The sequence below is a fragment of the Bison bison genome, unplaced genomic scaffold (genome assembly GCF_000754665.1).
Source record: "Bison bison bison isolate TAMUID 2011002044 unplaced genomic scaffold, Bison_UMD1.0 scf7180017864061, whole genome shotgun sequence".
Classification (NCBI taxonomy): domain Eukaryota; kingdom Metazoa; phylum Chordata; class Mammalia; order Artiodactyla; family Bovidae; genus Bison; species Bison bison.
In genome coordinates, this window is record NW_011494633.1 from 5208730 (window position 1) to 5225310 (window position 16581).

General features: G+C 37.9%; 1 protein-coding gene across 3 annotated transcripts in view; it reads right to left on the reverse strand.

Annotated features, from left to right (window-relative positions):
* TRIP11 (thyroid hormone receptor interactor 11) overlaps positions 1-16581 on the reverse strand; it is a 70647-nt gene that overhangs the window by 36033 nt on the left and 18033 nt on the right. For all 3 annotated transcript variants that reach the window (XM_010836191.1, XM_010836190.1, XM_010836192.1), the window contains 6 exons: positions 15268-15433; positions 13160-13519; positions 9679-9719; positions 9048-9134; positions 4858-5070; positions 1239-4259 (listed from right to left, as the gene is read on the reverse strand). In XM_010836191.1, the coding sequence (XP_010834493.1) occupies positions 1239-4259; positions 4858-5070; positions 9048-9134; positions 9679-9719; positions 13160-13519; positions 15268-15433 (3888 nt within the window). The remainder of the gene's footprint in view (positions 1-1238; positions 4260-4857; positions 5071-9047; positions 9135-9678; positions 9720-13159; positions 13520-15267; positions 15434-16581) is intronic.

Here is a 16581-nt window from a genome sequence, read left to right on the forward strand (position 1 = left end):
AGCAATAGAAAGCTTCTACCCTCTGACAGTCTTTTTAATATGGATTACAGACCAGTACCATAAAAGCTAAGAAGCTACTCCTGAAAGGAGGAACACACCTCAACACATCAGTGTACTCACTTAATTAGATAACAAAGAAGGGGAAGATGACGTTAAGACTTTTCTTATTAAGTGAAAACTACATCAAGCATTCCCAAGCTTTAATCTGAGATTCTTAAAAGAGAATTTAATTGGCAAAAGATGTTAAATCATTTTGTTGTGCTTGGTAGCACGTAAACACTTAAGAAGCACTTTTTGAATATTCCGTTGTTCTGCCTCATTTCTTTTCCAAATTTCTACTACTAAGCATAGAAATCAGAGTAAAAAGGCCTTACACCAAAAGAGCCCACAGATTTGATCATAGTAAGATCTACTAGGTCTTCAACACATTCTTATCAAAATCTAACATCAACTGCCATGTAAAAATTTAAATGTATCAAAAACTACTGACACCTTAACCGATATACAGTCTTTCATTATATGGTTGAATAAACAAACCAGTGAAGTCAAAACACACCTGAAGTCACATCAGTGGTACAGCTAGGATTAGAATAATTACTGAGTTCACTACGTGAAAAGTACTATTCATGGCTAATGCTTTTCAAATACCAGGCTGTGAATAATTCATAAAAGTCAGTTTAATGGGTCATACAGAACTTGTTTTTAACAGAGCATCACATGTAATGAGGGTAATTTCTGATTCCTGAAACTTCTGCTTCAGTGTTCCACACACACATGCTTACTGTGTCACAGTGTAAAATGCATTTCTTACTTCAGATCACTGTCAAAGATGTCGATGTATTTCACAGAACTTCCTTTAATATACAAGAAGCTCTAAAGCCAGTAGTTAGTGAAATATGCCTAAAATGTGATTAAACTGCAGTAACGTCCAAGTTCTCTCTTTTAACATATTTCTATTTTCTAATGAAAAACTGCTTCTAAACTCTTTTTTTCTACTTAGACCATAAAGAAATTAATCTAGCACTACAAATCATTGGAACTATCTAGTAATCTGGGGAAAAACTTTTCCTCAGATGCCTCTGGGGAAAATTTATTTAAAATGAAGCACAATGCTTTGAAGTACATATTTCTAAATGAACAAATTCACCTTCCCCTCTAAAGATAACATCAATAAAGCAGCACACTAAAATTTCTCCTCCACCCCCAAACTTCCTTCCACAACACCATCCAGAACATACCTGCTCTTTTTCTTTCAGTAGTTGCTCAAAAGCTACAGCCTTCTCCTTCAATGAATGGCACTCAAATTCTTTTTCTCTCAGCATCATAGAAAACTTCATATTAGTCTCCTGTAATGCTTGATACTCTGTTTCCTTTCCCCTGGATGTTTCTACTATTTTTTCATTTTCCCCCTTTAGTTTACAAATGTCCATTTCTAAAATTAGTGTTCTCTCCTTCAGGTTCGTTACTGCTTGCCTCAAAAGCTCATTTTCATTCACTTTGTTGGTGAAATTTTCATTCAAAGAAAGTAACTGATCACTTTTGGCTTTGATCAAGAGGTCTTTTTCCTTCAGTGACTTTTGTAAGCTCTCCTGTTTCTCCTTCAGCAGCTTAATTTCTGAATCAGTCTGTTCATGCTCTTTTCTCTCTAGCTCTGAGGAAGCAGCAATCGAATCAGACAATCTGTGATTATTTTCCTGGAGAGTTCTAATTGTCGCATCTTTTTCCTGCAGGGATCTTCTTAGCTCTTCTATTTCTTGTTTAGAAGACTCATTCGACACATCAAACTTAACTGTTCTCAGAGACTCTGCTGTCTGAGAAGCAGTCGATGATTCAGGGGAGAGCTGCGGTGAAATAATATCAAGTTTTCCTAAAAGAAGATCTTTGGTATTGCAAAGCTGCCCTATGCTATGCTGAACTTGTGCTAATTCCTGACCAAAATTTTTGAGCTTGGTTTCATTCTGCTCATAGCTTTGGATCAGGCCAGTGTAGTCCACTTGTAACTTAGAGCTGTTATTGCTGTCCACCAAAACTTGCGCCTGAAGCTGATGAAGCTCCTCCTGGAGCTGGGCAGACTCGTGCTGCATATTCTGTACCGTGGTCATTACCTGCTGTTTCCACTCTTCCATTTTCTTGACCTGTTGTTTTAGCTTATCTCGTTCCTGTAGGAGCTCCTCAAACTGATTACTATTAACACCTCCAACCTCATTTCCACTGTTGGATGCTTGTAAAACTGTCAATAAGGTCTGACATTTTTGACTTAATGCATCGATTTCAATGTCTTTTTCTCGAATGATACGGGATAAATTCTGAATGGTTTCTTTAAACATATCTTGGCCACTACTTTCAAATCTTGTAAACAGTTTTTTATTTTCATCTTGCAGCTTATTGAGGGCTGCCTCCTTGGCAGCCACTATATCCATCATCTTGTGGTATTCTGTTTTGAGATGGCTATTCTCCCTAGTCTTCTCACTCAAAACAGCCAGCACCTGCTCTCGCTCCATAGCATAGGCCTGCAGCTGCTGTTGAAGGTAAACGACATCCTGGGGGTAGGAAGTGGAAGAAATCCGAGCATGAAGAGCTTGTATCTCCAAATCTTTCTGCTGGATAATCTGAGTTAGTTTACCAACCTCATCTTTGGACAGCTGATCAATCTGTTTAGTTAGAGATATATTCTTTTCATTTAGAAGTTTAATCTCCAACTCTCGTTCTTTTATTCCTTTCACTAATCTTTCAGTTTCAGCTTTAGATAAATCGTGCTTCTCACTTCCATTTTCTATATTAAGGCCTTGAACTTTTGTTTCTTGAAAAATATCAGAATTCTCTGTTTGAACGTCCGGTCTTTCTTCATGCAACTGGGTTTTGATTTGTTCAATTGTCTTTTGCAAATTCTTAATTTGCTCATCTTTCTCTAAAAAGAGCTGGGTGTGTGTGGTGTTCATTTGCTCATGCTGGTATCTAAACTCATCCATTTCTTTCTTCTGCTCCTGTAAAGATTGAAGCAGTTGTATTTTACTCTGGTTTTGATCTTCAATTATCTTTTGATGATGCTTTATTTCCTCTTCAAGATTATCCTTTATTATATTCAGCTGATTTATCTCAGATTCTAGCTCTGTAATACTATCAAGGGTTTTCGGTTCAGCCACAGGTGCAGCTCGGCTCTGCTGTTCCCTCAGTCGTTCCAGCTCTTCTTTCAGATGACTGTTTTCTTCTTTCATGGAGCCAAGACTTCTGTCTTTTTCCTCTATGGTTTGCCTTAAAATTTCATTTTTTCTTAGGGCTTGAGTATATTTATTTAATTCCTCCTGAAGCTCTGAACTTCTTTCTTTAAGCTTTTCAATAAAAATTTCTTTCTCATTTACAAGTTGGGTCAATTGCTTCTGCTCTTCTAAACTAGATGATAAAATTTTCTTAGTTTCCTTATGATCAGTTGCCATCTGCTCAATATTCTTTTTAAGTTCTGCTATTTCAAAGTCCTTCTCTTGATTGAGTTTAATTAAACGTTCATGGTCTAACTGTAATGCAGAGGTGCTCGAATGACGTGCATGGGATAGTTCTTCAATGGTTTGCTCATACTTGCTTGCTTCTTCCAACAACCTCTTTTCAGCCTGACACAATTCTGCTTCTAATTGTTCTTTCTCCAGCTTTAGAGCCTCCACAATGGCATTTTTTTCCACAGCAATCAGACTGTTACCTGCAAGAGACTCTTCCAACTGATGTCTAACATCTTCACATGCTAAATTCAACTTTTCATTTTCCACTTTGAGATCAAAAGCAACTTCCTTTAAATTTTCATTGAGGCGTTCTATTTCTGAAAGATTTTGCTTTAAGTTTCTGACTTCAGCTTCCCTTTCTTTAAGTAAGTTATCCTTAAAATTACTGTCAGAGTGTTGATTAAGAGACTGCATTAACTCATCCCTGACTCTAGAAAGCTCCTCCTCCTTTTGTTTAATATGTTCCTGAAGTTCAAAGTTCTCCTTCTGGATACTTAAATTTTGTGTGTATGATTTATTTAGCTGGTCTACTAAATCATCTACTTTATCCTCAAGCTTCTGCTTGCTTAAATGTAAATCATTTAGTACCAGTTCACTTTGAATTAACTTTTCTTTTTGCACATCTAACTCTCTAGTAATGTTCATTTTATCATCTTCAAGCTGATGAACTCTCGTTTTTTCATCATTTAGATCTTTTTTCAGTTTACTGATGATATTATCTCCCTCATTTTGTTGTTTTGATAGTTGATCTTTGATCAAAATCATGTGCTGAAAGAGAAAGTAATTTGCAGAGTAACTTTAAATATTCTCTCATTTTAAGACCTAAATAAAACTTTTTAAAATGTCATACATAATAGGAGAATAATCCTTAGACATTTCTAATCCTTCTTAAAGCAACTTTAAAAAAATTCTTAACAAAGTCATTTACTAATTATCTTACAACAAATCTATTTTTGCAGAGGTTAGAACTTAAAAGCAAAGAAGATAGATGATAAACGTTGGTGATTTTCAACTCAAACACGGAAGCAGGGAGACAACAAACTATAGCCCACAGGCCAAATCACACCTGCCTGTTTTTGTAGATAAAGTTTTAATGGAACAAAGCCAGGCTCATTCATTTACATAAGAGGACAGCAGAGTTGAGTAGCTGCAAGTGAGACTACACGGCATACAAAGTCAGATATTCACTATCTAAATGTTACAATGAAGGTCTGACAACCTCTATAACTAGAGCATCACTAAAATACTGATTAAATCACAGAAATTAAACCACGTCAGTATTGCTTATTAAGCCAGTGTTCAGTCTACTGAGTAGAAGTTAATATATTTCACTGACTTTAATATAAAATATATTTAATATAGTTACCTTTGTAGCCTCTTGGTTTTGTTTATCCAATTCTTCTAACTCAGCTATTAGTATTTCCTTTTCAGTAATGCTCTGATTGAGTTCTTGTTCCTTTGCCTCCAAATTTCGTCTTAAATCACATAATTCTGAATCCAAATCCACGTCCCTTGCAGCTGTACTTTTAACTACTTCATACTCATTGTTCAGTTTTGAAAGTGACATGTGAAGTTCTTCCTTAAATGATAAAAGAAGAAAAAACACCACACACTGTCAACTGGAAGAAGACACACCAAAAGATGAAAAATATACATGTATAAGCTTGGGAATCTATTTTTAGATGTTCTCTGTTAGAAACATTACTGAATAGTATCTCAGTAGTAATACATGAAATTCAGCAAGCCACAGCCTTCATTCATTTACATTTTATTTGCAGCTTCAACCAAACCATTTCTATAATCCCAGACAAGATACAATAACTGTAAGTTTGTCCTCTAGCTCCAACTCCTTTACATAAAAATCTTCCTTTTTGAAAAGATTGCCAATCCCACTCCATGGCTACTTCCCTTCTGTCTCCTCCTTTCCTCCCACAACACACACACTTTTCAAAATGTCCCAAGCCTTCCAGCTCTCTTCAATTCCATTCCCTAATATCGCACACCAACGGTCACAGACAAAAACGGGAAATATCAAAACTCAATCACTAAAGTTTGTCCTCTCTAAGTAGAAAATAAAAGGTTTCTTTTCCCTCATAAAAGTAGTTTCCTTATTCTTGGTTTCTGTCAGAACATAAAACCTTTTCTTGACCCAAGAAAGAACCCTCTTTTCCTTCCTTTACCATCTCACCAAAACACAGACTAGGTTCCCCTCTCTCAAGCCTAACACTCCTAAAGATAAACCTGTGTATGATTTTTTTAAGTATATTTTATGTTCTGTCCTATTTGTATTTAATGCTTCTCCTCAAAAATCCCCGACATGGGACAGTTACCTATGCTTCAACGTTATTTCAACCACTGAATATGATGTTTGTGACAAACTCTCTATCATTGTAAAGACGTCTTTCATTGAGAGAAATTTTTTTTTTCATAATTTTGTTTATTTTTGGCTGTAATGGGTATTCATTGCTGCACGGGCTCTTCTTTAGTTATGCCAAGTGGGGGCAACTCTTCACTCAGGGTGTAGGATTCTCACTGTGGTGGCTTCTCTTGTTGGGCAGGAAGGGTCCTTGGGCACTGGGGCTTCCGTAGTTGCCGCGTGTAGGCTCAGCAGCTGCAGCTCCCAGGCTCTAGAACACAAGCTTAACAGTGGTGCATGGGCTCAGCTGCTCTGAGGCATGTGGGATATTCCTTTATCAGGGATCGAACCCATGTCTCTTGCATTGGCAAGCAGATTCTTTACCACTAAGCCACCAGAGAAGCCCTGATAGAGATTTCTAAAAGCAAACTTCTACGAAATCCTTTTTAAAGTAAATAAGAATTGGACCAATGAAAACTATATTAGAACATTTGCCTTACAATTTCATTCTCCAATTCAAAATGTTTCTCCTGAACTACAACTGAAAGATGGAAACAGCATTCTCTTATGCCTTTCTAAAGTTATCTGTTCAATTAGAAGAACCACAAAAAGAACTTCCCTGGCAGTCCAGTGGTTAAGACTCAGCACACCCACTGAAGAGGGCATGGGTTCGATCCCTGGTTGGGGAACTAAGATCATATAGGCCACATGGTGTGGCCAAGAAAAAAAAAATTCTAAGACGAGAACCATAAAATTTTTTGTCATGTGCATCTTAAAAATGTACATGACTTTGCAGGTGTTTCTGGCATTCTTAGCCAGTGAGCAGACCCACTGTTGTTGTTCAGTCACTCAGACGTCTCTCTTTGCCACTCCATGGACTGCAGCACTCCAGGCTTCTCTGTCTTTCATCCTCTTCCAGAGCTTGCTCCAACTCATGTCCATTGAGTAGGTGATGTCATCCATCTTGTCCTGTCATCCCCTTCTTCTCCTGCCTTCAATCTTTCACAGCACCTGGTCTTTTCCAATGAGTCAGCTCTTCGTATCAGGTGGCCAAAGTACTGGAGCTGGAGCTTCGGTCCTTCCAGTGAACATTCAGGGTTGATTTTCTTTATGATGGACTGGTTTGATCTCCTTGCAGTCCAAGGGATTCTCAACAGTCTTCTCCAACACCACAGTTCAAGAACATCAATTCTTTGGTGCTCAGCCTTCTTTATGGTCCAACTCTCACATCCATACATGACTAATGGAAAACCCATAGCTTTGACTAGATGGACTTTTGTTGGCAAAGTAATAATCTCTGCTTTTTAATATGCTGTCTAGGTTTGTCACAGCTTTTTCTTCAAAGGAGCAAGCGTCTCTTCATTTCATGATGGCAGTCACCATCTGCAGTGATTTTGGACTCCAAGAAAAGAAAGTCTGTCATTGTTTCCATTGTTTTCCCATCTATTTGCCATGAAGCGACCGGATGCCACGATCTTAGTTTTTAAATGTTGAGTTTTAAGGCAACTTTTTCACTCTTCTCTTTCACCTGCATGAAGAGGCTCTTAAGTTCCTCTTTGCTTTCTGTCCTAAGTGTGGTATCATCTGCATATCTGAGGTTACTGATATTTCTCCCGGCAACCTTGATTCCAGCTTGTGCTTCATCCAGCCCGGCATTTGGCATAATGTAGTCTGTTAAATAAGCAGGGTGACAATATACAGCCTTGACCCATAGCAGACACAATTCAATCAAAACTTGCAATGGATTACGTAGCATTAAAAGAAAGGAGAAACAGCTATCAGGAATAGTTATAAAATCCAAAATTAACAAAAGAAGGTTGCAGGCCCTATCAAATACATGTAAGAGATTTGAAAACTATGAAATACACCTAGGCCACCAGTTATAGAAAGAAATAACTGAATGAGTAGACTGCAATGGAAGAAGAGAACAGAGGAAACATATACAATAATTAAAAATGACCGGAAGACACTCCTGGCATTTAGTGGGTGGAAAAGTGGGGGCAAGGAAGCTACACGTCAGAGGACAGTGCACACAACTAATTCTCCCACCTGCATGGCAACAGTGTCCCTTTGAGAAACACTATCTATATACTATACTAAATGTGCAAGATAGTGAAAATATAATATTAAGGTATGTATAAACAGTATATAATATGCTAATCTTTGGGCTATAAAAAGCGATGTGTGTATTCAGCTGTGTCTGACAGTTTGCAACCGCATGGACTGTAGTTCACCAAGCTGTTCTGTTCATGGAACTCTCCAAGCAAGAATACTGGAGTGTGGTGCCATTTCTCCAGGGGATCTTCCTGACTCAGGGATCAAATTCACATCTCTTGAATCTCCTGCAATGGCAGGTGGGTTCTTTACCACCAGTGCCACCTGGAAGGCCCATCCATATTTACATATAAAAACCATATATGCAAAGACACAGTCTGGAGGGACATACAAGGAACTGATAGAAAAAGAACGGCTCAGAGGAAGAGGCCAGTCAACAGAAGTGTGAAGGATACTCAAGTTTTACTGTCTGCAGTTTTTTAGGATGTATTATGCTGAATACATATCAGAAAATAAGTGTTACTATTTTAAAAATTAACATTTTAAATCAAGTTGAGACACCGGCCTGTAAGAGTAATAAATACCAGCCTACAACTGTTGTGTATTTAAGAAGCTACCTTAACCAAAGACTTACCACCCAAGTGGTACAAGCATTAAAATGTTACCTTTCCCCATTCCCAACACTGCATTACAGAATCTTATCCCATCCTTGCCACCAGTATATTTATTTCTACCAGTGAGAATGTCTCCCTTTGCCCCTCACCACGAAGAAACTCCCGTCTACCACACCAGACACATTCTGGGACATACAAGTAGTATACACACAATATAATATGCCACTCTAGACTCTAAACCACCTGTGTATATTGCTGCTGTCAAGACTCATGTAAAACCAATACAAAGCCTTTACCTATCTTTTCTGCCTACTGTATCTGTGTGCTCACTGGCTTATCTCTAAACATAAACTCTGAAAAGCCTCTCATATTCTGAACCTTGCCCAAGTACTTCATCCTGGTTTGACAAGCATCAATGAGATCAGCTTTATCCTCAGGACTCCTGAGAACTGAATACGCCATTCTGATTAAAAACTTGTCCTCGGTTATGATCTACAATTTTAATTCTGCCCCCATTTTTATTGTACCCACCTTTTCTTGATTTAATAATGAATTCTCTTTTTCTAAAACCTGGACATGCATTTTAAGTTTCAGATTGTCTTCAGCAAGATTATTATCCTAGAAAAATGTTAAAACAATATATTTTCAAATAAGAAATTTCAAGTTTACAAAAAAGCAGGCAAGTGATACAACTGTGCATTTCTACTCTTTGGCAATATATAAAAATTATAACCATACATGGGACATCTAAATCCAACCATTTTATAGACATTTTTAAAGAGGATTTCTTTTATTACATTTGAAAAAATGTCAATACATTTACAAAATAACTTGCAATCATTAAAAAAAATTTTTTTGAATTCTCCTTGAATTCTTCAGGGGAAATCAAAATCTACTACCACTGTCTATACATACATAACATCTGTCAAATTAATCTTCTAGAGATATACTTGCATTTTTCAATTATGTAACTTTTAAAGTTATGTCAATTTATGATGTAAAAAGTTTCTATTACTCATCAGCAAACATAGAATTACAAGATGAAAGTTCCAAGGATAAGTTCACATGAATTTGTAAAAAATGCAAAATAAGTAATTGTAATCAAAATACTTTCTCTTGGTAAACCAGAGACAAAAGCTTTCTCTCTTAAAAATGAGTTTACCTGGTTTAAATTACTCAGTCTCTTTATTTCATTTTCAGCATCTGTAAAAAACAATGAATCTGACATTAAAATTCTTGGAAGTAACAATAATTATATCCTATATTAAACTCAGAATGAAATCCAATTAAAATGTTATTTATAAGCATAATGAGCAAGCCCAACAGTGAAATGCAGTTTTGTTATTTTGTATTTTTGTTTTGACTGTACCAAAGAAGTCATAAAATAAATACCAGTCAGAAATTATGTTAAAAGGCAATTCTAAGGAATAGTATAAGAAAGAATTATAATTGTATTCTGGATGAGTCGTAAGTTACTACCTCAATTAAAAACATTAACAACTACATTTCACAATGAATTGATTAGCCTGTGCAGCAGGAATATAAGAACTAAGATTAGAATTTTCCTGGGCTCCAAAATCACTGTGGACAGTAACTGCAGCCAGAATATTAAAAGACCCTTCCTTTTTGGAAGAAAAGTTGTGACAAACCTAGACAGCATATTAAAAAGCAGAGACATCACTTTGCTGACAAAGGTCTGTATAGTAAAAGCTATGGTTTTTCCAAGTCATGTATGGATGTGAGAGTTGGACCATAAGAAAGGCTGAGCACCGAAAAATTGATGCTTTTGAAATGTGGTGCTGGAGAAGACTCTTGAGAGTTCCTTGGACTGCAAGGAGATCCAACCAGTCAGTCCTAAAGGAAATCAGTCCTGATTATTCATTGGAAGGACTGATGCTGAAACTGAAGCTCCAATACTTTGGCCACCTAATATGAAGAACTGACTCAATGGCTAAGACCCTGATGCTGGGAAAGTCTGAAGGCAGGAGAAGGGGGCGACAGAGGATGAGATGGTTGGATGCCATCACTGACTCAATGGACATGAGTTTGTGCAAACGTGGGAGATACTGAAGGACAGGGAAGCCTGGCGTGCTGCAGTACCGGGTGTCACAAAGAGTTGGAAATGACTGAGGGGCTGAACAACAATGAAGAGTCATTGAAAAGAAATGGAGACACTCCACACAGAAAAAGCAACAGAGGCAAAGGCAACAGAGTTCAAACATAACACTGCTGGCTTACGGAGCAAAGTTCAGCATGGCTAAAATTTAGAATGTTAGAATGGAACCAGTTGAAACTGCAGAGGCAGACAGAGACCAGATCATGAAAGACATCGTATGTCCAACTAAGATGTTCAGACTGTACATTGAAGTTCACAGGGAGCCACAAAATACCCAAATCAGGGGAGTGACCTACTTTACATTTCTGAAAAATTGTTCTGGGAGCAGAAAGAAAATATATTGATTGAAGAGGGATCACGGAGACCATGGAATAACAGACAACACGTTTATAATGCTTATTATGGGCTAGACACTGTTCTAGAGAACTTTACACCTAGTAACTCATAAAATCCTACTACCACCACCATGAATGCAACAGGATTATCACAACCATATAGATGAAAAAACCAAAGTATAGGGATGTAAATTAACTTGCCCAAGGTCAGTCAGTGATGGAGCTGGATTCCAACCTAGTCATGTTCTTAACCACTACGTGATTTTGCTCTACTGAGACTGCTTCCCAGGTGGTGCAGTCATAAACACCCCACCTGCCAATACAGGAGACACAGGAGATGCGGGTTCAATCCCTGGATGGGGAAGATCCCCTGGAGTAGGAAATGGCAACCTGCTCCATTATTCTTGCCTGAAAAACTCCATGGACAGGGGAGTCTGGCGAGCTACAGTCCATGGGGTCGCAAAGAATGGGACGTGACTAAGAGACTGAGCAAAAGACACTGCTATAGTTAAAAAGGCAAAAAGAAACTGTGATTCGCTGAAGTTATTCACTGGCAGTGGAAATGGAAAAAAGGAGAAAGACTACTTACAGAGTACTAAGTTTTTAAAGCAAAAAAACTCATATACATCACCCAATATATTAAAAAATAAATTTATTTTGAGAACAGAGCTACTTTGAAGTCAAAGGCAAAAGAAGTCCAGAATCCCACCACACAGCCTTCCCTTTGCTTCATGGCTTCCTGAGACTGAGGCAGCTATGAGAAACTCTAGAGCTCCTCTGGGACAGAATCCTGAAAGAGCACTGAGCAGAGAAGTCAAGTAAATAGAACCTTCAGGGCTTGCATGGTGATGACTTCAAGTTTTCTCTTTTGGGAGAATGGTAACTGCTACCTATCAAAATAGGGAAAGGAAGACGGGAGGAGGGTCACTCTACTTTAAGCGTAACCTTGAATTTACTCCAGGTCAAGAGCTCATGATAAACAACTAAATAGGGAATACAGAAGGGGCACAGTGGGTGGGGGGTGGGAGGGAGGGTTGCAAGCAAACAAGGGCTAGAAACCACCAGAGCAGGAACCAATGAGTTTATAAACTGACAGCTCATATTGCGAGGAGAGTGAAAACCAAAACGCATCTTTTCAGTGGAAGACCTCCCATTATGTTTTCTGGCATAAACAAATACGAGTGTTTGGCCTATTTCATGCATATTTACTTTTTGTAATCTAGAACATTGTGTGGGGAGGGGGTGGTGTGTGTGTGTGTGTTAGTCACTCAGTCACGTCTGACTCTTTGAAACCCCATGGACTGTAGCCTGCAGGCTCCTCTGTCCATGGAATTCTCCAGGCAAGAATACGGGAATGGGCTGCCATTCCTTTCTCCAGGCAGTTTTCCTGATCCAGGGTTTGAACCTGACTCTCTTGCATTCCAGGCAGATTCTTTACCATCTGTGCACCAGGGAAATCCAGAACAATGGTATGTAACCAAATATAATCATGAACATGGTAAGTGGTGGAAGACCCATGGCTCTTAGCATTCTAAGGTCTGCTTAGACACAGATCATTTTGAAAGGTAATACAGACTTTTGAAGAAGGTAGGCTGTATTCTCTAACTGGAGGGTCTGGACCCTGATGAGTTAAAGGAAGTGTTTAGTAACCTCCTCCCAACAAATGTCTATATAAACATTTCTCAGAAATCTACATGGGCTCCAACAGCAACAGTGTGTGCACGCTCAGTCCTGTCCAACTCTTTGTGATCCCAAGGACTGTAGCCCACCAGGCTCCTCTGCATGGAATTTTCCAGAAAATACTGGAGTGGGTTGCCATTTACTACTCCAGGGAAACATCCCAACCCAGGGATCGAACCTGCATTTCTAGCATCTCCTGCAGTGGCAGGCAGATTCTTTATCACTGTACCACCTAGGAAGCCCCCTAGTCAACGAGTTCCACGCAAAAACTTAAAAGATGAGGAAGGCAAGAAACCTGCCCAATTCTTAACCCTTTTAAGTACAAATATCCTATTTGTGATCTATTAATTACAGTACTGAATCCAAAGCAAACAACTCTATTCAAATTCCACACAGTTATTTCCATTAATACTTAATTTCTATAAAGTGTTTGATCATTCAAGTGTTTGCCTCTAAAAACAGCTAGTATGAAATGAAACGCCAATGAGCAATAAGTTCCAAACATTTTATACCAGACAGGGCTTGCTGCAGTCTGAACACTTCTTCTACTGATAAACTCTGTGGCATTCTTTCCTTTTCTGTCATCGTGTCACTCTGCTTCTCAGAATAAGGCTGTAATTTACTACATTCCAGTTTCAAACTTTCACATTCTTCAAGTATTTGTCTGTTTTCCACATTTAGTCTTTCTTGTTCCCTCCTCAAAACATCTCTGTCATTTTCTGCAGAAGATAGTTTTTTACTTAAGTCTTTTATTTTATTCTCAAGTTCTTCAATTTTTTTTGTAGACTCTACTTTTTCAGCCTGTAGAACTTGAATAGTTTTTTGCATCTCTTGGGTTTTAGAGTGATCAGTTCCCGAAATTCCTGGGCCACCTAGGACATAAACATAAAATCAGGGACATATCAAATGTCAAGTACCAAGAGACAAATAGCCCGCTATATACAACTAAAGATTCAAACGGACTTCAGAACTTGAAAATCTTAAAAGGAAAAGTTAAAATAACAGTGAGGTGATACTACTCCTGTTAGAATGGCCAAAATCAGAAGAATAATACCAGCATATGCGCTTAAGTATGCAGAGCCACAGGGACTCTCATTTACGGCTTGTGTGCGAATGCAAAATGGTACAGCCAGTCCGGAAGAGCTTAATGATTTCTTACAAAACTAAGAAATACAATATTCTTATCATATGATCCAGCCATCATACTCCTTTATATTCACCCAAAGGGGTTGAAAACTTAGATCCACACAAAAACCTGAACAGCAATGTTTATAGTAGCTTTACTCATAACTGCCAAGACTTGAAAACCACCAAGATACTGTTCATGCGTGCAAGCTAAGTCGATTCAGTTGTTCAGTAGGTGGATGATTAAAATCTGGCATAGCCAACCAACAGAATATTATTCAGTGCCAAAAAAAATGAACTATCAAGCCAGAAAAACATGAAGGAAATGTACACCTGAAATTTATAATACAGTACATCAACTATACAATAAAAAATTACTTAAAAAAACATGGAGGAAATTTAAATGTACATTACTAAGTGAAAGAAGTCCGTCTGAAAAGGCTACCTATTATATGGTTCCAACTTTATTACAATTCTGGAAAAGGGAAACAGTGAAGAAAATAAAAAGAATAGCTGTAAGGTTGGGATAGGGGAATGAACAGGCAGAGCACAGAGGATTTTTAGAGCAGTGAAAATACTCTGTATGATACAATGATATACATTTGTCCAAATCCATAGAATGTACACCACCAAATGTAAATCCTAAGATAAATATGGACTGTGGGTGACTTATGATGTGCCTTGGTAAAAAATGTACTATTCTGATGAGTAATGTAGACAGTGGGGGAGGCCACGTGTGTGGGAGGATGGGGTATAACCAAGATCTTTGTACCTCCTCAATTTTGTTATAAATTTAAAACTGCTCTAAAAAAATAGAGTCCTTTAAAAAAAAAGTTAAATTACTATAATAAATAAAGCATTTTTAAATAGAGGAAAGATATTGTGCTGTGCTTAGTAGCTCAGTAGTATCCAACTCTTTGAAACTCCATGGACTCCAGGCTCCTCTGTCCATGGGGATTCTCCAGGTAAGAATACTGGAGCAGGTTGCCATGACCTCCTCCAGGAGATCTTCCCAACCCAGGGATCGAACCCAGATCTCTAGCATTGCAGGCAGATTCTTTGCCAACTGAGCCACCAGGGAAGCCCAAGAATACTGGAGTAGGTAGCCTATCTCTTCTCCAGGGGAACTTACCAACCCAGGTCTTACCAACCCAGACCCAAATTGGGGTCTCCGACACTGTAGGCAGATTCTTTACCAGCTGAGCTACCAGGGAAGCCCCAGGAAAAATATTATTTGAAATTAAATACTAAAAGCCTTTGTATCTGAGTCTGAAAAAAAGTGAAAACACACCAAACAATGCAAAGAAATATCTCTTATAACTGTTTACCACAAAGGCAAAAGGACTTTTTCATTTTTGTAGAATCTTAACAATAGTGGTACCACTGCAAATTTTCAGCAGATGAGAAGAACTAGTCATTTATTCATTCTTTAGAACTTAGACCAAGTTTATATCAGCTAGGTTTGTCATTTAATACATTAAAATAACAAAATAACCTTGTTGTAATAGATTTTCCAGTTCTTCAATCCGATCTTCATAGTCACTTAATTCTTCTCGATGTCGACGAGTTATTTCTGTCAATTTCTGCTGATGTGCATTCTGCAACACTGACATTTCATGTTGATGGTTATCAATTTCCTGACTTCGATTCTGTTTAAGTTCCTTAAAAAAATTGAACGAAGTTAACCACATTTATCTATAATAAATAAGTTTAAGCTATTTCATTGTTTCCAAAAGTCCGTATTATTAAAAATAATTCTCTGAACGTACTAAGGCTGAAAAAAGTTTAAACACAGGCTTCAAATTTGGATAATTCTAAAAGACTCCACCCTTTCCTTTCTTGGGCCTTAAAAAGTTTTTCTACTTTTAATGAGGGAGCACCAGCAAGAAGCACCTGAAACAAAAAGCAAGCAACATCTTTTTTTCATTACTATCTGTGACCATGAATTTCTCCTGCTAATGACATAGTCCACCAAGATCAGTGTCCACCTCTGGCCAATCTGTTCCTGTTGTTGTCTTATTACAGCTGTTTTTTTGCTCAGCCTTTCCTTCTCTCAGTCTTGATGGGACCCCTAAACTGTCAACCAAGATGTCTCACTACCCTAGTTGATACCACTTTGTCTCTCCTAGGAACCTGAATCTTGAGATGCATCTTTCAAAGGAGGAAACCGATTAGACCAGAAGCATTATAATAGCTGCACCCTAGAGAGCCTGTCCACTGTGTCCCACTACCTAGATTTCTCATGCTGGTCCAATTTCTATCCTTCCTGAGACTAAAATGCTCCATTTTTCCTTCAATCCTGTGGACAGACTATTCCTGACTTCTTCCGATAAATTCTCTTATGCTTTACTTAGCCAGAGACAGGGTGTTTTTTTTTTTTTGCTTGTAGCCAAGAATCTTAATCTGTAAATTAACCTCGATTTCCTGAGAAGACAAGTGAAGCTATTCTTTAGTCTTTCGGACTTATGTGCCAGTACTTGACAAGGAACTTTACACTTAAACTTCAAAAACAATCCTTCAAGGGAGGTATTATGATAATATCTACTTTACTGATGATAAATCAGAAGCTTGTAAAGGTTAAGTAATTTGACCAAAGCAGGACAGCTGGTAACTAGTACAGCCAGGATTCAAACTCAGGTCTGAATGAGGAACTTATCCACAGAGAAATTAAATTCTATACATGACAATAATTTACATATTAAAAACAATTCATTGCTGTAACAAGTATATGTAAATCAAACTTCTCTTAAGGAAATGACTGATACAAACTAGTAAAGTTCCACCATGAAGGGAAAATAACTATTTACAG